At 43.1% G+C, this 26,516-nt stretch overlaps 1 protein-coding gene across 2 annotated transcripts in view; it reads left to right on the top strand.

Annotated features, from left to right (window-relative positions):
- The window catches only part of NSUN4 (NOP2/Sun RNA methyltransferase 4), a 35,243-nt gene that overhangs the window by 660 nt on the left and 8,067 nt on the right, over positions 1–26,516 (top strand). The window contains exons 2-6 of one of the 2 annotated variants that reach the window (XM_028485449.2): positions 2,889–2,999; positions 3,511–3,854; positions 7,882–8,036; positions 11,072–11,232; positions 25,062–25,186. In XM_028485449.2, coding sequence (XP_028341250.1) covers positions 3,565–3,854; positions 7,882–8,036; positions 11,072–11,232; positions 25,062–25,186 — 731 coding nt within the window. In that variant the 5' untranslated portion in view covers positions 2,889–2,999; positions 3,511–3,564. The remainder of the gene's footprint in view (positions 1–2,888; positions 3,000–3,510; positions 3,855–7,881; positions 8,037–11,071; positions 11,233–25,061; positions 25,187–26,516) is intronic. The other variant, XM_007130512.4, reaches the window with a different exon arrangement.

The raw sequence follows: 26,516 nt of genomic DNA, 5'->3' as shown, positions 1-26,516 counted from the left end.
CTCCCCCCCCCTCCCCGCCCCCGCACACCGCATGACCTCTTCTACTCCTTTCCTCCTAAACCTTCCACCCCAGCCTCTCACCCCTAGGAAGGTGACATAGCGACTTCCTCTTCCCTCCTTCCGCTGCCCTCCGGGAAAGGATTCAACCCCTTCCTCAACCTCGAGCCGCCTCTGGTGCCCAGGAAGTTACAGTAGCCACCCTCCCGACCTTTCCCCAAGCCCAGGCAAAATGTGCAGTGACTCCTCTCACCCCATGGGCTCTCCCCACTTATCCAGAGATCCTTTCTCTGGCCTCACTTGTAGCCCTGGAATTTCTTCCATAACTGGCCAGCCCCCCTCCCTACCCCGAGGGATTCCTTCTCCGCCCCCACCGCCCCTCTCCCCACCCCCACAGACTCCCCTGCGCCCAGGAAGATGTTCTTTTGAACCCTGTTCTCCACTCCTTGGAAGACCCTACTGCCGGGAGCCTATCCTCTCGGGTTTGTCCCCTCCAAGTCCTTGTGTTGACCAGTTCCGCCTTGTGGGGTCACCCCCTGCCCGTCCGCGGAGCTCTTATTGCAGCTGGATCAGTCCCCTGAGAACACCATGTCCCTGTCCCCGAGGCCCTTACATTGACCAACACACTTATCGCTGTTACTGTGGTGGATACCCTTCAGCCCCAGTAACCAACCCGGTGACCTCCCCTCCCCTCACTCATGTGCCTTTGGAAACTGGCCCCATGATTTCACCTTCCATCACTCCTGGGACCCAGGGAACTTGCCCCATGATTTCACCTCCTCTTACTCATAGGCCCCAGGAACCGGCCTCATAATTTCACCTCCTCATGCTCACTGGCCCATGGAAACTAGACCTATAATTTCCCCACCCCTTTCTCACAGGGTTTTGGAAACTGGGCCCATGACCTCCACTCTGCTCTCTTCCTGGTCCTCAGGGAGAAGTTATAATGATCCTCCTCTTTCCCCAGCATCTTCCCCACCCACTGGCAGCTTTTACCATGGCCACGTTAAGCATCCAGAGGCTTGTGAACCTAAACCACAGCTTGACCCCCCTCTTGGGAAGAATTACTGTGGCTCCCCACTTTCTTCTCAGGCAGGCATATCTTGTCCCAGCTCACCTCAGGAGGGCTCTTATCACTATTCCCATCTTCCCCCAGATGCCCGCATACCTGCTGCTGGGAGCCCTTACTGTGCCATCCGCCTACCCCCTGGGAGTACTGGCTCTCCTTGCTCACCCCAGTCCCAGGTTTCCAGGAAGCCTTGCTTTGAGTCCATTTACTCTTGGGAGACTGGTGGGAGCTCTTATTTCTGCATAACCCCAGGCACTACAATTTCTGGTCCACCCTGTCCCCAGGACCCACCTCTTCCCCTGTCCTCCCACTGTCCTTGTTCTGCCTTCTTTCCTTCACCTCCAGGCAACCAGTTTATGTCTCCACCCCAAGCACCCCACTGCAGAAGCTATAAGGAACCCCCTCTCCCTATCCCAGTTTGCACCCAAGCTAAGTCTCCCAAATCCTCAGAGTTAAAACAGCCATGTGCTTCTCACAGATGTCACTCCCTGGTCACCCAGCACACTCCTCCTAACCGGCCCATGTCCCCTAAGGCCAGCACCTCTCCTCCACCTCCCTCCTGCCCTTCTGGTCTCTCCGGTCCTTCTTGTATGGTGACATCCATCACAACTTGCTCAAATTCCTGCCCCAAAGAACTACCCCAAGGGACTACCGCACCTACTGTGGTCCCTAGAACCCTCAAAACAGTTATCCCTACTTCCCTTCCCCTTCGCCTTCCTTGTGATCCTGTCTTACCCAATAGTTATGCTCAGACCAGCCCCCGAGGACCCCCCATTGGACCCCCCTGCAGTACCCATGTATATTCTGTGGTTTCCCCCACCCGCCATGATCCCTGCCTACTCTCTGGTTCCCTCAATCAATCCACAGGTCCCCTTCAGTGTCATAACCAGCTGGTGCCCCTCTGTGGCACCTATAGCACTCCCAGGGGCCCACCCCAACCTCATCGCCAGCCTGTGGCGCCTCCTTGTTCTACGCATATCTATTCTTTTATCCCTTTGAGAACACCCTTTGACCCCCCAAATTTACCCATTGCCACCCGAGCCTGGGGCCATCTTGATACTATGCCCTGTGGCCTCCATGTCTACTCTGTGGCTTCTCGAGACTGCCACAAGGAGTCTCCCCAGATCCCCTACAGCTGTCCTTTGTCTTCATCCAAGATTTCCAGCTGTAGCACTAATGCCAACTGTAGTTCGACTGTTGTTATTAGTGACAGCCAGAGCAAGAACACCCTCCAAAGCACAAGTTGGAGCCAGAGTGAGAGTACCCATAGCCCTAGCAGAAATTGGAGTCAAAGAAAGAGTTTCCATGTTAATAGAAGTCTGAGTGGGAGCAATAGTACCCATCAAAGCGTAAATCAGGAGCAGAGTGAGAGTCCTCAACTTTTTGAAAGTCAGGGCCAGAGCGAAAGTACCCAACACAGCAAAAGTCAGGGCCCGATCAAGAGTGCCCTCCATAACAGAAGTCGGAGCCGAAGCAAGAGTCATCGCCGTGGCAAAAGTCGTGGCCAGAGCAAGAGTCCCCACCGTAGCAGAAGTCAAGGTCGGCGCAAGAGTCCCCACCATAACAAGAAGTGAGGGCAGGGAAAGAGTTCTGACCAAAAATCCAAAAATCCAGGCTAAAGCAAAATTCATAGACAGGAACAGCGCTGCCAGCCATAGCAAGCATCCCAGCTGTGGCAACCAGGACCAACTTGTGGACTCCTCAACTGAGGCCTTTTTTCCCTTTCAGTCTACTTCTGTGCTCTTCAAGCCTGACTCATGCCCCTCTCTGCTACCCTCATAGCAGTCATCCTGTAAGTCCCCACTTTTGTTCGCACCTCAAGGTTTCTGTGAGCTCTCCTCATCCCACCTTCCTGGAGTCTGGGGACTTTCCCAAAATGACCCTCAGCCCTGTGATTCTGAGCATTGTGGTGTCAGTCACTGCATGACCTTAGGTAAGTTACCCTCATCTCTCCATCAAATGTAGAAGGTTGATAATTTTTGTATCCCACTGCGCTATCTCTTGTGGTGCTCACCTAAACTAGGAGACATGAAAGTGCTTTAGAAAATGGAAGGACTGTTTCAGAAAAAAAACATCTTTTATTTTTAAGCTTGATGCTTCACCCAGGGCCTACATAGTTTCTACCAACCTTCTGTAGACTCTTCTCAAGAGTCCTCTCCAAGGCCTTAAAGAAATACCCTCTTTATTGGTGACCCCCACATGCTATTGTGAGAGCTATAGCTTACTTTCACAACGCTGAGATAGAAAGGCTGGTTCCCCACTGCTTGTCTCTCACACACTTCTTTGGCAGGCAGAGGCAGGATGCAAAGACAGGATACAAAAGACAGGAGCGGGCACTAGCTGTATCCACGTTTGCCCCAGCGCTCTGAGGTACTGGTGGGGTCAGGCAGTAAGGGGTTAGAGGCAAGACTGCAAGACCAATAGGCCTGTTCTCATTCTTTTAGGCTGCCACAGAGCCCAAATTTCCTGCCACTCGACTGGCTCTGCAGAATTTTGACATGACCTACAGTGTGCAATTTGGGGATATTTGGCCATCGATCCGGGTCAGTCTCCTCTCAGAGCAGAAGTATGGTGCACTGGTCAATAACTTTGCTGCCTGGGATTGTGTGAGTGCTGAGCTGGAGCAGCTGAGTGCCAGGGACTTCGTGAATGAAGCTATCGTCCACAGGGAACCAGAACCTGAGAATGGCCAAACTGCAGCTCCACCCCCTGCCTCCTGGGCCTGCAGTCCAAACCTTCGATGCTTCACTTTTGCCAGAGGGGATGTCAGCCGTTTCCCTCCTGCCAGGTAGGATCTGGAGCTGTGGCTGGGGCTGTCCTGAGTGTCTGCTGGAAGTAGACAGGAAGAGATGCAGCTCCTGACCTGTTTAATAGGGATCTTAATATTGCTAATATTTACTGAGTACTTATACATGATGGGCATTATCTCCTTTTGTTCTGTCAACAGCCCTCTGAGGTGGGTAATATTATTGTTTTTCTTTTACATTTGAGGAAACTGAGGTGCAGAGAAGTTAAGGTACTTACTTGCTTTAGGTCCCTTAGATAGTAAGTGGTGAAGCTAGTTTTTAGACCCAGGAAGTCTGACCTCAGAACCTGCACCTTGAACTGCTTAAGTGCCCCACTTCTTCTGCCTAAGTAAGAAAAAAACCAAAAACCAAAAAACCTTTTTACATGAGCACCCTCTCCAGTTAAAATGTGTGTTATTTACAACTGCTTTCTCACTTGCCCCCATCAAAGTGAGTAGGACAAGTAACCTCATGATACCAAATAAGAGGTGGGACTTGCCTAGGAAATAGGGCTTGCTTAGGGACACAAAGTTAGTACCAGACCAGACTGGGGTAAAAAAAAGGAGACCTTTCAGTCATCTTATCCAATGCTCAGATGTATATGAAGTTGAATGAAAAAAGACTCTGTAATAAAATGCTAAATTGAGAAAAGGAGAGCTCAGTGTTAGCTGTAGGATGTGGGAATTGATCTTTGAAGGATTGATTCATTCATTCAACAAATATTTATTGTCTCCAAATGCTAGGCACTCTTAAGTGCACAAGTCCTCATGGAGCTTACAGCCTAGTGAGGGAGATAACTGTTAAAAAACTATTTATGGTAGTGATAAGTGCTACAGAAAAAAAGTACAAGATGCTATGAAGTCTTATAGTTAGGAGATCTAATGCTGAGGAAGTGAAATTTAAGCTAAGACCTGAAAGCTGAGTAGGAATTAAAGATGGTGGCATGGGAGTGGGGATGGGAGTGTGATGTGAGCCTACAGAAGAGGGCTAGAGCCAGATTTTGAAGGTTTTACAGGCCTTATGGGATCACGGACTTTTTCTCTAAAAGGAAGAGGGAGCCATGAAAGGTTTTTTTGTTTTGTTGTCGGTGGTTTTTTGTTTGTTTTTGGCCATACCGTGTGGCATGCAGGATCTTAGTTTCCTGACCAGGGGTCGAATCTGTGCTCCCTGCGGTGGAAGCTCAGAGTCTTAATCACTGGACATCCAGGGAAGTCCCAGCCATGAAAGGTTTTAAGCTGGGGAATAACATGATCAGATCTGAATTTTTAAAATATCATTCTGGCTGCTGTGTGGAAAATAGATTGGAGAGGGGCAAGGCTAGAAATGGGGTTGTAAATTAGGAGGCTTTTGCAATTGTCCTAGCTGCTGGTTTGAGGGAAGGCTGTATGCTTAAGAGAAGTAAGAGATGAGGTTGGAAAAGTACATGGGAGCCATGTGTGGGAATCTTGAATGTCACGAGCTTGCAGGTTGGGGGAAGGGGATTTTCCTGGTGTTCCAGGGTTGCTTATAAATGGCTGGAATTACCAGGGCTGGGCAGCTTCAGACATGTGCCTTTTAATTCATATTGCTGTAATTGCAATACGTTCATCTGTTCTAGAGAACCACTGAAGAGGGTTTCTGAGTAGAGGAAAGGTAATAATGTACAGTGGTTAAGAAAACCTAGGTTTGGATCCTGTCTTCACCACTTATTAGACATGTGGCATTGGATAACTGAGCCTTGGTTTCCTTATCAGGAAAATAATCTGGAAGGTAATGGTAGTAATAGCTGACAGTATAGCTCACTATGTGCCAGCTACTGTTCTAAGTACTTGTCTTCTATTACTTCCTTTAATTCTTACACTAATCCTATCTGATAGGTACTCTTATTACAGATGAGGAAACTGAGGCAGAGGGAAGTTGAGTAATTTGCAGAAGGTCACACAACTGATGAGCAACTGGGCTGGATTTGAGTTCCAGGCAATCTGGCTCTGGAATCTGGGTTCTCCTGCCTCACAGGGTTGTGGTGAGGATTAAAGGAAATGATGCATATTAAACACCTAGTATAGTACCTGCAATATAGCACTCATAAATGGTATCTCTTACTATCGATGTTATTCCCATCAAGGTTGTGCTTCAGGAGGAGGAGGGCATAGATTGGAGCAGGATTAGAGACCAATTTGGAGGCACTGGCTTTAGGCAGATCCATGGAGTAAGACCCATGTGGTTTCCTAAGTTGCCTGAGGACACCCGGAGAGTAGTGGGGGAAGCAGCCCTCTATGTTTGAGTTTTTTTCCTTCTTGTCTTGATGGGCTCCCTGTAAATCAAGGGGATCTTTAATCTTTGGGAGTTCAAGGATGTATTTAGGGAGTCCAGGAACCTCCTGAAATTGAGAAATTGTTGTGCTGCCTTTTTTGTTTTTTTAGTTTATTTATTATTTATTTATTTATTTTTGGCTGTGTTGGGTCTTTGTTGCTGCGCGCAGGCTTTCTCTAGTTGCGGCGAGCAGGGGCTTATTGCGGTGGCTTCTCTTGTCACGGAGCACAGGCTCTAGGCTTCAGTAGTTGTGGTGTGCAGGCTCAGTAGTTGCGGCACAAAGTGTGATTTGACTTTGAAAATACCCTTTCACGGCCTGAGCCCATTTGTGAACGCCAGAGGTGTTGTGACCTCGAGACTGGGGATTGTAGGTCTTGTAGCTGATTCTCAGTGGTGCTCTGTCTTATATCTTGTCACATCTTTCTTCCAGAGCTTTCCTGTCAGGTCAGCAAGGACCAAGTTTCTGCCTCCTTGAGGCTGTCGCCAAAGGCTGTCCGTGCTGAACCGTGTCTCAGGCTGAATGGTTGCACCACAGTTGCCCTTATGACAAGTGGGTTGGGAGTGAGAAGGCCTTCTGTGACAACAGCCTGTCTGTTGTCCCTCTCTCTCTACTCACGTGGGTGCTGCCTCTCTCCATGCCTTATTAGCTCTCATTTGGACTCTTGTAACAGCTTTCCCACTGGTGTCTCTGTTTCTAATTTGTTCTTTGTAGCCCACCTAGCTTTCTAAAACTCTAACTAGCCGATCATGTCATTTTCTTTAAAAACTTTTGGTAACTGCCTACAGGTTATAGTCCAAACTCCTTAGCATAGGGTTTAAGACCTTTTACAACCTCGGCCTCTATCTGCTTTCCAACTTCAATCTCATGTACCTTGTATTTCTAACACACCAGATTTCTCACTGTGTCTGAAAGAAGTTAATGAGTTTGCATGCATCTGTGCCTTTGCTTTTTCTTTTTTCTTCTGCTTGGAATGTTCCTCTTCCCTTTTTCTTTTTAAACCGAATGAAGACCCATTCCTTCATCAGATCTAACTCAGGTAACTCTGACTCTGACAGGCACAGTGGATGGCACTCTTTTCTGAACCCACAAAGCACTTTGTATCTCAATATGTAACCTAATAAAACTGAGTTCCTATTACATGCCATTCACTGTTTCAGGTGTTGGGGATGTTATAATGAACAAAGCAAGACAAAGTCCCTACCTTCATTCTAATAGGGAGAGAGAGAAGGGGTAAAATAAATACACACAAACCTATACATATAAAGTGAATAATAAATACTTTAAAGAAAAAGAATGCAAGACAGATAGATGGGAGTAGGGGGCTGCTATTTTTAGATGGAGTAGTCAGGGTATGCCAGTGCCTCTTTGATGAGGTAACTTTTGAGGAGGACCTGAAAGAAGTGAGGAAGCAAATGAGGGATATTTGGAGGAAGAGTGTTGTAGGCAGAAAGCACAACAACTACAAAAGCCTGAGACAGGAGTATGCGTGGCTTAATTAAGGAATAGCAAGGTGGCTGGAGTGGCTGAAATAGAGTGAGTTGATCTATGTTTTAAAAGGCTGCTCTGGCTGCTATGTAGATGAATGAGTGAGTAAGTACACAACTGAGTGTGGGTCTGAGAAATGAGTTTTTGCTGAGTAGAGCTCAGTAGCCCCTGAGGGCATGGACTTGTGGCCTTGACTTCCAGTGGGTCTCCTGACTTGGAATTTGACTCTAAGGTGGTCTCCTCTCTTCTAGGCTTGGCAGCCTGGGTGTCATGGATTACTACCTGATGGATGCTGCCTCCTTGCTGCCTGTCCTGGCCCTCGGCCTGCAGCCTGGTGACACCGTACTTGACCTGTGTGCCGCCCCTGGGGGAAAGACACTAGCATTGCTTCAGACTGGCTGTTGCCGTAAGTCAGAGGGCTGGTGTCTTGGCAGGGAGGGCTCCCGACCTCACCCAGTCAAGGGCACACTAAATATGATGGGCTTTCTGTTCCGGGTCACAGGTAGGATAGTGCTTGCTTGCTAAGCTGGTGTGTTTTTTCTGTTTGCAATGATTTTTCTCTCTTTCTCTGTTAGTTGGCCAGGGAAGACTGCTGAACAGAGCAAGGTCTCTGAAGGCAGATTAAAACAGAGCCCTGATTAATCTACCACATGACACTTTCATCCCTCTGCATCCGTTTACTTTGTGTCTAAGATTAAGCCTTAGCCTGCCAGCTAAAGTGATAAGATCTGGCTGCAGCAGCCTGTTATAGCTTTATTTTCATTTTTTAATAAATTTATTTATTTTTGGCTGCGTTGGGTCTTCGTTGCTGTGCGCGGGCTTTCTCTAGTTGCGGTGAGTGGGCTTCTCACTACGGTGGCTTCTCTTGTTGCGGAGCACAGGCTCTAGGTGCACGGGCTTCAGTAGTTGTGGCTCGCAGGCTCTAGAGTGCAGGCTCAGTAGTTGTGGTGCACAGGCTTAGTTGCTCCAGGCATGTGGGATCTTCTTGGACCAGGGCTCGAACCCATGTCCCCTGCATTGGCAGGTGTATTCTTAACCACTGCGCCACCAGGGAAGTCCCCCGTTATAGCTTTACTGTGTCATTCTGCCCCAGGCTTTATGTGCTTCTGCCAAAACCTGCTACTCTCTGTTGCCTGAATAAGCCTCCAACTTTGCCATGTTATGGATTCTCTCTGGAATACCCCCACCTTATCACAGCTGACCTTTCAACTCCCTTTAAGCTTTCCAGCCTCGGCTCAAGTGTGCCACCTCCTGGAAGTCTTCCCTCATGATCTCTGCTGGCCAGTTGAGAAGTGCTCTCTGTCTCCTGTGCTCCCACACCATGGGCATCACCTTTGCAACTGTTAGCACATTAGCCTTGCATCAGAGCTTTACTGGGTATGCATCTTCTTCCTCCTCAAGATTATAAATTCCTTGAGGACAGGCCCAAGTCTTACTCAGTAGTATAGCCCAGGCTGGGCCTTGTACATTGTAAGTATTCACTTCAGCCATCCATTGACTGACATCCTACCTTAAATAGGCAGTATTTTTATCTTGAGAAGTATCCATAAGGGGGCTGTATTTTTCACACTGATCCTGGAGCTCATCCAGGCTTAACTTGCCATATGCCCTAGCCTTTTTGTTGGGCCTGGATCCTTCTTTTCCAGTTCTCATTAGCCAACTTGCACAGTCTGAGTCAGCTTCCAGCCTCAAGGCAGGTCCTACAGGTGATTCAGAGAGGTACCACATTTGATCACCAGCTTCTGGAAGTCCAGAGAGAATGGAGAAGAAATGTTGATATGGTTTAATGGGTCCAATTCAAGGGAGCCCCGCCTGTGTACTAGGCTGTGTTAATCTGACTGAGTGCTGTGAGAATCCATCAGAAGGGGGAATGGATAAGGTAGGGTTACTTGGATGAAGAGGGACTGGAACTCAGAAAAGGAAGAAGGGCCAAGGAGAAGTAACTGAGAGTTGCTTTTCTAAGGTATGCTGAATTACTAACACCTCACCCTTATCCCAGCTCCTCACTCAAGTGACTCTGTGATCCCAAGGAGATAGGAATTACAGGGTAAGAAGGGACCAGCCCTCATATTTTATGGAGGGGGAAATTGAGCTCTAGAGAGGTTAAATAACTTGAATCTTTTACATGAGTTGGAGGTAGAGCCAGAACTGGAACCCAGCTTTTCTTTTCTCAGTTGATATCCTGCTGCAAATTCCTCTTGAGCAGAGAATCCAATTTTGATTTCTTTGAGTGCCCTCAAAAATTGGGACATATTTCTTTGTGGGAAGACTAAGCTGGTTCACCATTGGATAAGGTATGTATTCTCTAGTTCTTCACCACAGTGCCCACTGCTCCTTTTCACTCCTTGACTCTGAGGCCAGGTATCAATTGCCATTTATCATTAAACTTGCAGTAATATTATTTCTTATAGTAGAGCCAAGAGCACAGTGAGATATTTCTTGAACTCGTGTCTGTCACAAAAGGGAAAATGAAAGAAAGATGATGAATCATTTAGGATTAGGTTTGGTCATATATAATAGAAAACTCAACTAACTGGCTTAAAGAAGAAATGTTTATTTCTCTCTTACATAAGAGAGCTAGGAAAAAGGCAGTCCAGGGCTGGTATGGAGACTCCACAATTATTAGGGGACTTGGGCTTCTTCTTTCTTTTTGCAACCTATTTTATTGCTGGCTTCCATCCCCAGGATTGCCTCATGGTCCTCATGACTGCTGGAACTCCAGTCATCACATTCAAATTCCAGGCAGGAAGAAAAGACTGGACAAAAGGGGCACATCTTCTGATTGTATCAGCTCCTTTTAAACATTTTCCCAGAAGTCCCACACAATAATTCTGCCTACAACTCATCGACCAAAACTTAGTCATATAGTCTTACTTGGTTGTCAGAGGAGGCTGGGAAATGTAGTCTTTTGGGGAATATTGCTTCCCCCTCCCTCAAATAAAATTGGAGTTCTATTACTAAGGAATAAGAGGAGAATAAATTTTGGGTAAATAATGTGTAGTATCTACCAAAGATGAAGAGAGACACATATTTCAAGAAAAGTAGGAGAGAACGTATTTCTTTAGAAATATATGTTTTAACCTGGTCTGCTTTATTTATTTACATAACCTTTCTGGCCTATGTCGGTGTTTGCCTTTGCAGCCCCCACTCCGGAGTGTCTAGTACTGTGCTATGGATGTAATAAACGTTTCTCCTCCACCTTCCCCTGCCCCTGGGTCTGCATTGGTTGGCTATGCCTGAGAATTGGTCTGACTTTCCATTAGCACCATTGCTGGTGGGATGTTTTCTTTTGCTGTGGCCTCTGAAGTTGCTTTATTCGTGCGGGCATAAGATGTTCATACTACCCAAAACGTCTATAGATTCAGTGCAATCCCTGTCAAGATTCCAATGGCATTTTTTACAAAAGTAGAAAAAACAATCCTAAAATTTATGCTCCCACAGGCAATCTCGCTGCCAATGATCTCTCCACTTCACGAACAGGCAGACTACAGAAGATCCTTCACAGCTATGTGCCTCAAGATGTCAGGGATAGGAATCGAGTTCGAGTCACATCATGGGATGGAAGGAAGTGGGGAGAACTGGAGGGGGACATCTATGACCGGGTGAGTGATTCTGACCTGGGACATCCAGCTAGCCAAATCTGGCATCCCCATCCTGGCTCTAGGCCCTGAGGGGGTAAGATCTAGCCATATATATTTGAGGATGTACGGCTGACTGTGGACCTGGCCAACTCTCCATGGGTGATTTGGTGAAAACAGCCATTTGTAGAATTGTTAGCTCAGTTTAGATAACTGGCTACTATCTTCATTAGAGGCAATTAGCAAAAAGAGTTTGAACCTGTCTGACTGGAAAAAAAATTATTAGGCTTATTTTATTTTGCAACTCACTTGGTTGCACAGTAACCCTCATTAAATTAATATGAATAAGCTCATTTTATTTATTTTTGAATCTTAATACAGTACATGGTACAAAATGCAGAATGCACAGCATGGTATCCAGGGAAAAGTATGTTTCCCTCTTACTCCTGTCTCACAGCCATCTACTTCCTTTCCCTACAGATGACTATTGTCTATATTTTCTACTGTATCCTCTTAAAATATTTTCTTTGTGTATATACAAATATAAATGTGTATTTTAAATCTACAAACAATAAATGCTGGAGAGGGTGTGGAGAAAAGGGAACCCTCCCACACTGTTGGTGGGACTGTAAATTGGTGCAGCCACTATGGAGAACAGTATGGAGGTTCCTTAAAAAACTAAAAGTAGAACTACCATACGACCCAGCAATCCCACTCCTGGGCATATACCCTGAGAAAACCGTAATTTAGAAAGAGTCATGTACCACAATGTTCATTGCAGCACTATTTACAATAGCCAGGACATGGAAGCAACCTAAGTGTCCATCGATAGATGAATGGATAAAGAAGATGTGGCACATATATACAATGGAATATTACTCAGTCATAAAAAGAAACGAAATTGAGTTATTTGTAGTGAGGTGGATGGACCTAGAGTCTGTCATACAGCGTGAAGTAAGTCAGAAAGAGAAAAACAAATACCTTTTGCTAGAGAAAAACAAATACCCTATGCTAACTCCTATATGTGAAATCTGAAAATTAAAAAATGGTTCTGATGAACCTAGGGGCAAGACAGGAATAAAGACGCAGACATAGAGAATGGACTTGAGGACACTGGGAGGGGGCAGGGTAAGCTGGGACGAAGTGAGAGAGTAGCATTGGCATATATACACCACCAAATGTAAAATAGATAGCTAGTGGGAAGCAGTTGCCTCGCACAGGGAGATCAGCTCTGCTTTGTGACCACATGGAGGGGTGGAATAGGGAAGGTGGGAGGGAGACACAAGAGGGAGGGGATATGGGGATATATGTATACATATAGCTGATTCACTTTGTTATACAGCAGAAACTAACACAACATTGTAAAGCAATTATACTCCAATAAAGATGTTTAAAAAGAAAAAAGGAATGGTAGTATATTATGTTTACTATTCTGAACTTTGTATTTTTTTAAATTTAATAATGTGCCTTGAAGTTCAAGCTTTTGTTTTTGTTTTTGGAGTATAATTGCTGGATAACAGTTTATGTGTACATAGGATATTGACAGAGGTTACTAAATCACTCCCTATGGAGGCCAAATCAGTTTCATTTCTACTGGTAATGAATAAGAGTACTGTTTCCTCATATCCTGCCACCATTGATGTTGTCCAACTTTTTGGCTTTTGCCAAACTGAAGCATCTAATTTGCATTTTGTTATGAATGAAGTTGAAAGTCATTTCATATATTTTTTTTAATTTTAAAAATTTATTTATTTTATTTTATTTATTTTTGGCTGCATTGGGTCTTTGTTGCTGTGCGCAGGTTTTTTCTCTGTTGTGGCGAGTGGGGACTACTCTTGGTTGCCGTGCGTGGACCTCTCATTGTGGTGGCTTCTCTTGTTGCGGAGCACGGGCTATAGGCACATGGGCTTCAGTAGTTGTGGCTCGCGGGCTCTAGAGTGCAGGCTCAGTAGTTGTGGCACATGGGCTTAGTTGCTCCGTGGCATGTGGGATCTTCCCGGATCAGGGCTCGAACCCTGCATTGGCAGGTGGATTCTTAACCACTGCGCCGCCACAGAAGCCCCTCATTTCATATTTTTAAGTTATTTGTATTTTATTTTAATTGGCACATTCTAAAAACATTTACTTAAAACATATACTTCTAAAAATGTAAAAAATATTGTCTCTATTGTTGTCATATTGTCATATTGTTGTCATATTGCTATTGTCTCTGTGTTGTCATCTGACACATTTGTCCAGTCTGTCCAGTTCTTACCATCTTGCCTCAGCCACTCTAAGAAATTGAAAGAAAGACCAAGGCTTATAGAATCTTGGATATCTTGAGAGACCTGCTTCCCACCTGTGTAGGAATCCCCTATTCAGCTTTTTTGGTATGGGGGCAGCAGAGTGGAGAGAGCATGACCTCTGCTGTCGGCCTAACTTGTTTCTGTATCACAAGGTTGCCACATACCTACTTTGGGAAAGCTGCTTGATCTCGCTGAACTTCAGCCTCTTCATTTGTAAAATAGGAAGTACTGCTATGTAAGATTATTATGAGGATTCATAATGAGCATATCCAGGGAAAGTGCTTAGTACATCAACTGGCCATGAAGATTAGGCAGGTAGTAGCTATCATCATTATTCAGCCTGTGCTTTCACACTTTCATTGACAGGGGCTCACTGAGGTTTGTTGATTGAACACCTCTGCTGTTGGAAAATTCTTCCTCTTATTGAATTAAGATGTGTAGATTTTATGGTATATGGTTGAGTACAGGGATTCTAGAGTCAGACTGCTTGGATCAGAGTCCTGGCTCTATTACTTATCAGCCAGAGAAGTTTGGGCAAGTTAACCATTCAGTTTAAGCTTTAGTTTCTTCATCTGTAAAATAAGCATAATAGTAGTTCCTATCACATAGGTGAAGATTAAATAAGAATGCATTTAGCATAGCTCCTGGTATATAGAAAGCATTTAATAATATTGTCATCATCACAGTCCTTATTATGTTTATTATTTCCATTCGTCGGTCCTAGCTATGCCTTTTAGAACAGTGAGCTGCCTCCCATTTCACATGAAAGTGCTTCAAACATTTGAAAACAGCTTTAATGTCCTGAAGATGTCTTTGTTAATTTATTTGTTGAACAAATAGTTGTGCATACTGTAACATAGTAACACATACTACGTGTTAGGCAAGGGTGAAGCACTTTAGATGCAAAGAAGAATACTATCTCAGGGCTCCATACATTCTTGGTAACTCTATCTCTCCCCCAACTCTACCTGGCCATCAGCTGGAGTGCCAGAGCTCTGCATTTTCATGGCAAGATACCTACCTGCCTCCCCACTCACAGCTTTCTTTTTATAGGTGTTGCAGTTATATCTTTACCCATCTGTTTATATTTAGCCTTGTTAAGTCACTTCCTTTTAGATATGTCTCTTATATACTGCATGGAGTTGGGTTTTACTTTGTGAACCAATCTGTAAATTTTATTCTTTTAATACAATTGTCATGATAATACTTGGTTTTGGCTCTGTCAAATTATTTACTGTGTTTGTTTTACTTACTTTATTTAGGAAGGTTTATATATATATATTTTTTTAAAAAAATTAATTAATTATTTATTTATTTTTGGATGCGTTGGGTCTCTGTTGCTGTGCATGAGCTTTCTCCAGTTGGTGCAAGTGGGGGCTACTCTTGGTTGCGGTGCACGGACCTCTCATTGCGGTGACTTCTCTTGTTGCGGAGCACAGGCTCTAGGCACATGGGCTTCAGTAGTTGTGGCTCACGGGCTCTAGAGCACAGGCTCAGTAGTTGTGGCGCACGGGCTTAGTTGCTCCGTGGCATGTGGGATCTTCCCGGATCAGGGTTCGAACCCGTGTCCCCTGCATTGGCAGGTGGATTCTTAACCACTGTGCCACCAAGGAAGTCCCAGGAAGGTTTATATTTTAATTCTACATTAGATAATTTCAATATGAAAACTCTTTGGGGGTTTAATTCTACTGGTGGTTGTTTCTGCTAACGCTTGTTCAAGGAGGCTTGTTTCCCTTTAAATTTTGTGGTCATTTTTATCACCTTTCATAATTTTCTAATAATTTTTCTGTTGGAGTATAACACAGAAGTGATCAGATCATCAATATACTGCTTAAAAAATGATCTTATAGTGAAATATATTATTACTACCCTTTCAAGAAGTATGATACTACCAGCATCCCAGAAACTCTCTTATGCCCCTTTCTGTCTTCCTAGAGGTGATCACTATTCTGACTTCTAAAACCATGGATGTACTTCACGTAAATGTAATCATATAGTATGATATATAGTATGTCTGACTTTTTTCTCTCATTATGCTTGTGAGATTCATCCATGTTGTTGACCCTGGCAGTGGTTTATTCATTGTTGTTGCTGTATTATATATTATGGTGCATATACAGAATTTATAGTCCATTCTATTTGTAAGAGACATTTGGGTCACTTCCAGTTTGGGGCTATTACAAACAACACTGCTGCGAACATTCCTGTAAATGTGTTTTGTTGCACTATGTACACATTTCTGTTGAATTTCTGAGTCATAGAGTATGTATATGTTCAGTTTTAGTCACTACTGTCAGAGTTTTCCAAGTGATTGTGCGAGTTTACATTCCTACCTACAGAGCATGAAAATTCCTGGTGTTCCACAACCTTATCAACATATACTGTTTTGGGACTTCCCTGGTGGTCCAGTGGTTAAGACTCTGTGCTTCCACTGCAGGGAGCACGAGTTTGATCTCTGGTCGGGGAACTAATATCCTGTGTCCCGCGTGCTGTGTGATGCGGCCAAAAAAATATATATATGTATATGTGTGTGTGTGTATGTATGTGTGTGTGTGTGTATACATATATATATATACATATATATGTATATATATATATATATACACACACTATTTTTTCCTCATTTTAGCCATTTTGATGGGTGTGTAATGGCATTTGCATTGTGTTGTTAATTTTTGTTTCACTGATGACTAATGAGTTTGGACACCTTTTCATGTGTTGATTGGCTATTTTTTTTTGAAGTGAGAATTCAAGTCTTTTGCCTGGTTTTCCTATTATCTGTCTCTTTTTAATGTGTCTGTCTATTTTTATTTATTTATTTTTAAATTTTATTTACTTTTTATTTTTTATTTTATTTATTTATTTGGCCGCACCACGGGGCTTGTGGGATCTTAGTTCCCTGACCAGGGTTTGAACCCGTTCCCTCACATTCCCTCAGCAGTGAAAGTGTGGAGTCCTAACCACTGGACCACCAGGGAATTCCCTGTCTGTCTTTAAGGATTTACTTCTTATTTATTTATTTATTTTTGGTTGCGTCGGGTCTCAGTTGCAGCACGCGGGATCTTTCGTTGTGGCACATGGGCTCTTTGTTGCGGCATGCGGGCTTCTCTCTGGTTGTTGCACATGGGCTCTAGAGCTCGCGGGCTCAGTAGTTGTGGCATGGGCTCCAGAGCATGTGGTCCCTATAGTTGCGACACGCAGGCTCTAGATGTGGTGCACGGGCTTAGTTGTTGCCCCACGGCATTTGGGATCCTAGTTTCCTGACCAGGGATTGAACCCGTGTTGCCTGCATTGGAAGGTGGATTCTTTTTTTTTTTTTTTTTTTTTTTTGTGGTACATGGGCCTCTCACTGTTGTGGTCTCTCCCATTGCGGAGCACAGGCTCCAGATGCACAGGTTCAGCGGCCATGGCTCACGGGCCCAGCCGCTCCACAGCATGTGGGATCTTCTTGGACCGGGGCACAAACCCGCGTCTCCTGCATCGGCAGGTGGATTCTCAACCACTGCGCCACCAGGGAAGCCCTGGAAGGTGGATTCTTAACCACTGGATTACCAGGGAAGTCCCCTTGTTTGTCTCTTTTTAATGTGTGAGTGTTCCTTTATGTATTCTGGATATGAGTCCTTTATTGAATATATATGTATTATGAATATCTTCTTCCACTCTGTAACTTATCTTTTCACCCTCTTCGGATGAAACAGAAGTTCTTAATGTAGTAGTCTAATTTATCACAATGGTTAATGCTTTTGGGTCTTATTTTTTTAAAATTTATTTTATTGAAGTATAGTTGATTTACAATGTTGTGTTAATATCTGCCGTACAGCACAGTGATTCAGTTATACGAATATATATACAGTCTTTTTCACATTCTTTTCCATTATAGTTTATCACAGGATATTGAATATAGTTTCCTGTGTTATACAGTAGGACCTTGTTTATACATTCTATATATAATAGTTTGCGCCTGCTAATCCCAAACTCCCAATCCATCCCTCCCCCAACCTCTCTCCCCTTTGGCAACCACAAGTCTGTTCTCTATGTCTGTGAGTCTGTTTCTATTTTGTACATAAGTTCATTTGTGTCATATTTTAGATTCCACATATAAGTGATATCATATGGTATTTGTCTTTCTCTTTCTGACTTACTTCACTTAGTGTGATAATCTCTAGGTCCGTCCATGTTGCTGCAAATGGCATTATTTCATTCTTTTTTGTGGCTGAATAGTATACCATTGTATATATGTACCACATCTTCTTTATCCATTCATGTGTCAGTGGACATTTAGGTTGTTTCCTTTTCTTGGCTATTGTGAATAGTGCAGCTAGGAACATAGGGGTGCATGTATCTCTTTGAATTATAGTTTTGTCTGGATATTTGCCCAGGAGTGGGATAGCTGGATCATATGGCAACTCTATTTTTAGTTTTTTGAGGAACCTCTGTACTGTTTTCCATAATGGCTGCACCAATTTACCTTCCCACCAACAGTGTAGGAGGGTTCCCTTTTCTTCACATTAGGTCTTATTTAAGATACCTTTGCCTACCCTAAGGTAATAAAGATATTCTAGTATTACCTTCTAGAAACATTTTTGTTTTACCTTTGTCACTTAGATTTACAGTCCATTTGGAACTGATTTTTATGTGTAGTGAACAAAGTTAGGATACTAAAAATGGTATTTAGGTGACCCAGTATCAATTATTGAAAAGATTATTCATTTTCCACAGCTCTGCCTTGTCACCTTTGTCATAAATCAAGTATCCATATATATGTGGGTCTGTTTCTGGACTCTATTCTGTTCTACTGGCCTATTTATCTTTCTTTCCAAGAAACTATACTGTCTTCATTGCTGTGGCTTTATAATAAGTCTTTAATATCCGGTATACTAAATCCTCTAATTTTATCTTTGAATTTCTCTTGGCTCTTCTTGGTTCTTTTGTATTTTCATAAATTTTGTCAATTTACACAACAAGACTTTCAGGGCTTTTGCCAGGAATTACATTGAGTCTAAAAACCATATTTGAAAGATGATTTCACTGGACATAGAATTCTATATTGGTAATTGTTTCCTTTTAGCATTTTGAAGGTCTTGTTTTTTTATTTTTTAAAATATTTATTTATTTATTTGGCTGTGCTGGGTCTTAGTTGCAGCATGTGGGATATTTGTTGTGGTGTGTGGGATCTTTAGTTGTGGCATGTGTGATCTAGTTCCCTGACCAGGGATCAAACCTGGGCCCCCTGCATTGGGAGCATGGAGTCTTAGCCACTGGACCACCAGGGAAGTCCCTGAAGATCTTATTTATTTTGCTATTCATTGTTTCTGTTGAGAAGTCAACTATAAGTCTTATTAAAACTTCTTGAGGGGAATTTCCTGGCAGTCCAGTGGTTAGGCCTCAGTGCTTTCACTGCTGGGGCCTGGGTTCAGTCCTTGGTCAGAGAACTAAAATCCCACAAGCCATGAGGCGTGGCCCACCCCCCAAAAAAACCTCCTTTAAAGGTGGTGTGTATGTCCCCTGCCTGGGGTTCAGAGTGCTTCCTGAATCTGTGGTTTGATTTTCTCATCAGTTTTAGAAAATTCTCAGTCATTATCTCTTCATATAATTTTTTTGTTTCATTTTTTCTCATAATTTTGGGACTTTAATTACATGTATGTTAGGCTTTTTCACCATGTCCCATATAAATTTTATATTCTTTCCTATATTTCTCTCCTTTTTTCCATCATGATTCAATCTGGATGTCATGTTTGACCTGATTCACCAGTCCTTTCTTACCTGTGTCTAATAAGCTGTTAAATACATCTGTTGAGGTCTTTTTAAAAATTGAGAAATAATTGACATACATATTAATATTGTATTCGTTTTAGGTGTACAACATAATGATTTGATATATGTATATATTGTGAGATGATTATCACAATAAGTTTAGTTAATTAACATCTATCACCACATATAGTTAACAAATTTTTTTCTTTTTTTTCTTGGTTGCCATGCGGCCTGTGGGATCTTAGTTCCCTGACCAGGGATTGAACCCATGCCCCCTGCAATGGAAGCGTGGAGTCTTAACCACTGGACCACCAGGGAAGTCCCACAAATTTTTTTCTTATCATGAGAATCTTTTTTTTTGGTTGCACCACGCAGCTTGTGGGATCTCAGTTCCCTGACCAGGGACTGAACCTGGGCTATAGCAGTGAAAACTCGGAATCCTAACCAATAGGCTACCAGGGAACTTCTGAGAACTTTTAAAATCTGCTCTCTTAGCAACTTTCAAATATATAATACAGTATTGCTAACTATAGTCATCATATTGTACATTATATCCCCAGGACTTATTTCTTTCATAACTGGAAGTTTGTACCTTTTAATCACCTTCACCCATTGTGCCCACCCTCCACTCCCTGCCTCAGGTAACCACTACTCTGTTCTCTATATCTACTAGTTCTTTCTTTCTTTCTTTTTTTTTTTTTTTTTTTTTTTTTTTTACATTTTGCATATAAGTGAGATCATACAGTATTTGTCTTTCTCTGTCTGACTTATTTCACTTAGCATAATGCCCTCAAGGTCCATCCATATTGTCTCAAATGGAAGAATTTCCTTCTCTTTTATGGCTCAATAATATTCAGTTGTATATATATTCCACATTTTCTTTATTCATTAATCTGTTGATGGGCACTTAGGTTGTTTCCATGTCTTGGCTATTGTAAATAATGCTGCAGTGATCGTGGGGGTGCAGATATCTTTTCAAAGTAAAGTTTTTGTTATCTTCAGGTAAATACCTAGAAGTAGAATTTCTGGATGATATGATAGTTCTATTTTTAATTTTTTGAGGAACCACCATACTGTTGTCCATAGTGGCTGCAGTAACTTATATTCTCACTGCATCTATTGAGTTCTTGATTTCAGTTATTATATTTTCCAGTTTTAGAATTTCCAGCTGATTATTTTTAAAAAATTCTAGTTCTGTAGAAATTAGAAATGATAAAATTTTATGTCTTTTCATCTAACTTCTTGAACATATGCATGATTTTTTCAAATACTATGATAATTCTAATATTTGGATCTTATGGGTCAGCTTCTATGATCTGTTTTTTCTCTTGGTTTTTGGTCATTTGGTTTTGTCTCCTGGTATTAGTAATTTTATTGTTAGAATGCCAGAAATTTTGTGTGAAAAATTGCAGGGATAATCTGAGGCTCTAGATATCTTCCTCTAGAAAGGATTTGATTTTCCTAAGGCTGACAGTTAACATCAGAGCAGATCATCTTAATTCAGCCAGAAATTAGGCTGATTCAAAGCTGGAGTTTGTGAGGGCTGTTCTTTTTCCAGTTTACCTTTATACGTAGGGTATTTAATTTCAGTGCTCTAGCTCAAGGCATGAGGTGTTTCTTTACTAGGACCCTCTACTCCTTGGTGTGGACTCTGAACTCCAGTTTTTGTCCCCAGAGTTCTATAAGACTGCTGAAAGTTCTGTTCATCTTCTCAACCCCTTATTTGTCACAGTAGCGCTGAATGCTTCTGGCTTACCTACCTGTACTTTTTCCTCTCTAGGATCTTAGCCCCTCAGTTCTTGGTTCTTTAGTAGATCTCTAATGATTTCAGATAGATATTTTAAATATTTTGCCGAGCATTTCTAATTGTTCCACCAGGAGCATTGGTTTACAAGCTATTCTGCTTTTACTAGAAGTGTAAAGCCTGATTTTGTTTATTGTCAGCTTATGATCATTGCCTAGTTAATTAAAAGAGCCCTGGTTTAATCGTTGATTTTCATTCCTCCAGAAAGGAACCTGCATTTGCTTTGCCAGGTGTTTGGGGGATCGCTCAATCCAGGACCATTTATTGCTCTACAGGAGGTTTTCTGGATCATGCAGGCATCATGAGTTCGAACCTCCTATCTGAGTGGTTACAAATTCTCAGGGAGACATTTTTTTCCTTTTGCCTGGAGTTAAAGCCAAAACAGACAAGTTCTCTTGTCTTCCATTGTGTCTGATTTTTCTTTTTTTGGCTGTGCCACGTGGCATGTGGGATCTTAGTTCCCCATCCAGGGATTGAACCTGTGCGCCCTGCATTGGACACACAGAGTCTTAACCACTGGACTGCCAGGGAAGTCCCATTGTGGCTGATTTTTTCCCCCCTAGTTCATACTTTGATTGAGCATGTAGCCCTTTAAGGATTTTGACTTTTCTATGGATTTCCATTCCAATTCTGTACCTCAAGTGCCCTGTTTTCTACCCTCCAAGGCTTTGGGTTACTAGGGATTGATAAAAGATAGAAGCCACCTCCAATGGGCACATGGAAAGATGATCAACATTGCTAATTATAAGAGAAATGCAAATGAAAACTACAACGTGGGGACTTCCCTGGTGGCGCAGTGGTTAAGAATCTGCCTGCTGGGACTTCCCTGGTGGTGCAGTGGTTAAGAATCCACCTGCCAATGCAGAGGACACGGGTTCAAGCCCCAGTCCAGGAAGATCCCACATGCCACGGAGCAACTAAGCCTGTGCACCACAACTACTGAGCCTGTTCTCTAGAGCCCACGAGCCACAACTACTGAGCCTGTGTGCCACAACTACTGAAACCCGTGCGCCTAGAGCCTGTGCTCTGTAACAAGAGAAGCCATGGCAATGAGAAGCCCACACACCTCAATGAAGAGTAGCCCCCACTTGCTGCAACTAGAGGAAGCCTGCACGCAGCAACGAAGACCCAACACAGCCAAAGATAAATAAATAAATAAATAGATAGATAGATAGATAGAATCCGCCTGCCAATGCAGGGGACATGGGTTCAATCCCTGGTCCAGGAAGATCCCACATGCCATGGAGCAACTAAGCCTGTGTGCCACAACTACTGAGCCTGCGCTCTAGAGCCTGCAAGTCACAACTACTGAGCCTGTGTGCCACAACTACTGAAGCCTGCATGCCTAGCACCTGTGCTCTGCAACAAGAGAAGGCACCGCAATTAGAAGCCCGCACGCTGCAATGAAGAGTAACCCCCACTTGCCACAGCTAGAGAAAGCCTACGCGCAGCAATGAAGACCCAATGCAGCCAAAAATAAAAAATTAAAAGAAAAATACTACAATGCGGTATCACCTCACACCAGTCAGAATGGCATTCATCAAAAAGTCTGCAAATAATAAACACTGGAGAGGGTGTGGAGAAAAGAGAACCCTCCTACACGGTTGGTGGGAATGTAAATTGGGGCAGCCACTATGGAAAATGGTATGGAGGTTTCTCAGAAAACTAAAAATAGAGTTGCCATATGATGCAGCTATCCCACTCCTTGACATATGTCCAGACAAAACTATAATTCAAAGAGATACATGCACCCCCATGTTCATAGCAGTATTATTTACAAGGGCCAAGACTTGGAAGCAATCTAAATGTCTATTGACAGATGAATGGATAAAGAAGATGCGGTACATATATACAGTGGAATACTACTCAGCCGCAGAAAAGAATGAAATAATGCCTTTTGCAGCAACATGGATGGACCTAGAGATTATCATACTAAATGAAGTAAGTCAGACAGAGACAGACAAATATCACAGATCACTTACATGTGGAATCTAAAAAAAAAGATATGAATGAACTTATTTAAAAAACAGAAACAGACTCACAGACATAGAAAACAAACTTATGGTCACCAAAGGGGAAGGGGGGAGGGATAAATTAGGAGTTTTAGGATTAGCAGGTACAAACTACTGTATATAAAACAGATAAACAACAAGGTCCTGGGAGTTCCCTGGTGGCCTAGTGGGAAGTGTGCTATAGGGAATATAGTTCCCTATAGCACAGGGAACTGTATTCAGTATCTTGTAATAAACTACAAAGAAAAGAATCTGAAAAGTAATATATATAATATATACATGTAAATATATATATTTACTGAATCACTTCACTGTATACCAGAAACTAATACAACATTGTAAGTCAATTATACTTCAATTAAAACAAATAAAAAAAAATAGAAGGCATCGACTTCAGCTCTGGAATCCCTCCCTGTATTTGTGCTCCTGGTTTTTCTTTGGCTTCTGAGGATTTCTCTAATTTTCTATGAGCTATGCATTTAAAAGTATTTTTAAAATATATTTTATGTTTAGATATTTTGTATCACAAGGGTTTCAAGATATCTAGTTTACTAAGTTCCTGGAAACAGAAGGTATTAATTTCTTTTATCATGTGGTTTCTAAACATCCCAGTGGCCCTTCTCTGAGCATTCCTATGCCCTTCTCTGAGCATTCCTATTTAGTTAATGTCTATTTTTCCTGTGAACACTAGCCGCATCACATTTCTTGAGATACGACCTGACCAGAACCAAGGTAGTCATTATTTCTCTTACTCTGTATACACTGTATCAATTCATTCAGCCTAGGAGTACATCAGAATATTGAACACTGGGTCATTACTAATTTACTCGGAATTTCTGCTTGACTGAAAATTTATAGATCTTTTCCACAGATGATTTTACTTTTTATTTTTAATAAATTTTGTTTATTTAATTTAATTTATTTTTTAGCTGCATTGGGTCTTCATTGCTGCACGCGGGCTTTCTCTAGTTGCGGCAAGCGGGGTCTACTCTTCATTGCGATGCACGTGCTTCTCATTGCAGTGTCTTCTCTTGTTGTAGAACACATGCTCTAGGCATGCGGGCTTCAGTAGTTGTGGCTCGCAGGCTCTAGAGTGCAGGCTCAGTAGTTGTGGCGCACAGGCTTAGTTGCTCTGTGGCATGTAGGATCTTCCCAGACCAGGGCTGGAACCCATGTCCCCTGCACTGGCAGGTGGATTCTTACCTACTGCACCACTAGGGAAGTCCTGATTTTACTTTTTGAAATGTAAATACAAGACTGTTTTTTTGGGGGGGTGGGTAGGTTTTTGTTTGTTTTTTTTTTTTTTTTGGTCTTTAGTGCCCATCACAGAGTAGGCTCTTACTAAATAAATGAATAACTTTATTTATTTATTTATTTTTGGCCACACTGTGCAGCTTGTGGGATCTTTGTTCCCTGTCCAGGCATCGAACCCAGGCCCTCAGCAGTGAAAGCGTGGAGTCCTAACCACTGGACCTCTGAGGAATTCCTCGATGAATGAATGACTTTCCATCTCTCACTTTAAAACTTTTCCATATTGGATATGACATTGTTTTAGCATAAGATAACATTGTTTTAGCATAAGATAATTTTGAATCCTGATCCTGTTATTCAATATATTAGCTACCCTTTGGGTATTATATCATCTGTAAATTGGATGTTTTCATTCAAATAGCTAGGGACAGAGTCAAGGACAGAGCCCTGAAGCACTGAAGACTTCTTTTTAGGTTGATATCAGTTACTTAATTCAGTTTTTTGTATGTTGGTTTCGGTTATTTGACCAGCCATGAGTATACTTAGATGTACTATTTTCCCACTGATTATTTCACAATTGTCCACCAGGTTAAAGTGAGAAGCTTTGTCAGATGCTCTGCAGTGGGGGGATGGGCCAAGGGAGCACTCTGCAGAACCCTCCAAGTTAGAGGCCTAAAACACCCCTGGACTGAGAAAGAGGAGCCTGTAAGGAGCCCTAATTCTTTACCCTTTAACACTCCTGGGCAGGTGCTGGTGGATGTGCCCTGTACGACAGACCGCCACTCCCTTCATGAGGAGGAGAACAACATCTTTCAGCGTTCAAGGAAGAAGGAGCGGCAGATGTTGCCTATGTTGCAGGTGCAGCTTCTTGCGTGAGTAATAGATTTACAGAAACTCAGGACTTTGGGCTAGAGTGCTGTGGGGGGGTCTGGTCACCTGGGGGGCTTGGGGGCTAGAAGCTATTGCCAAGACCATTACCCGTAGAAGGGTCTTCTGGCTAGGAATCTGCCTGGAGTAGACAATCATCATTGGATGGTCTTTCTCTGGGACATAAAGACTCTATGTGAAGATTGGTTCAAGGTGGCGTAGTAGAAGGATGTGTGCTCACTCCCTCTTGCGAGAGCACCGGAATCACAGCTAACTGATGAAACAGTCATCAACAGGAAGACACTGGAACTCAACAAAAGAGATACCCCACATCCAAAGACAAAGGAGAAGCCACAGTGAGATGGTAGGAGGGGCGCAATCACAATAAAATCAAATCCCATAACCACTGGGTGGGTGACTCACAAACTGGAGTGAAGGTTCTGAGCCCTATGTCAGGCTTCCCAACCTGCGGATCTGGCAGTGGGAGGAGGAATTCCCAGAGAATCAGACTTTGAAGGCTAGTGGGATTTGATTTCAGGACTTTGACAGGACTGGGGGAAACAGACTCCACTCTTGGAGGACACACACAAAGTAGTGTGCGCATCAGGACCCAGGGGGAAGGAGCAGTGACCCCATAGGAGACTGAACCAGACCTACCTGCTAGTGTTGGAAGGTCTCCTGCAGAAGCGGCAGGGACAAGGACACTGGCAGCAGAAGTTCTGGGACATACTCCTTGGCATGAGCCCTCCCAGAGCCCACCATTAGCCCCACCAAAGAGCCTCGAGGCTCCAGTGCTGGTCACCTCAGGCCAAACAACCAACAGGGAGGGAGCTCAGCCCCACCCATCAGCAGACAAGCCGATTAAAATTTTACTGAGCTCTGCCCACCAGAGCAACACCCAGCTCTACCCACCACCAATCCTTCCCATCAGAAAGCTTGCACAAGCCTCTTAGATAGCCTCACCTGCCAGAGGGAAGACAGCAGAAGCAAGAACTACAGCCCTGCAGCCTGTGGAATGAAAACCACATTCACAGAAACATAGACAAGATGAAAAGGTAGAGGACTATGAAGGAACAAGATAAAATCCCAGAAAAACAACTAAATGAAGTGGAGATAAGCAACCTTCCAGAAAAAGAATTCAGAATAATGATAGTGAAGATGATCCAGGACCTCAGAAAAAGAATGGAGGCAAAGATCGAGAAGATGCAAGAAATGTTTAATAAAGACCTAGAAGAATTAAAGAACAAACAAACAGGTGAACAATACAATAACTGAAATGAAAACTACACTAGAAGGAATCAATAGCAGAATAACTGAGGCAGAAGAACGGATAAG

This window comes from Physeter macrocephalus, unplaced genomic scaffold, assembly GCF_002837175.3.
Source record: "Physeter macrocephalus isolate SW-GA unplaced genomic scaffold, ASM283717v5 random_400, whole genome shotgun sequence".
NCBI lineage: Eukaryota > Metazoa > Chordata > Mammalia > Artiodactyla > Physeteridae > Physeter > Physeter macrocephalus.
The sequence above is the reverse complement of the archived record's forward strand: the minus strand, read 5'-3'. Positions and strand labels throughout refer to the sequence as shown.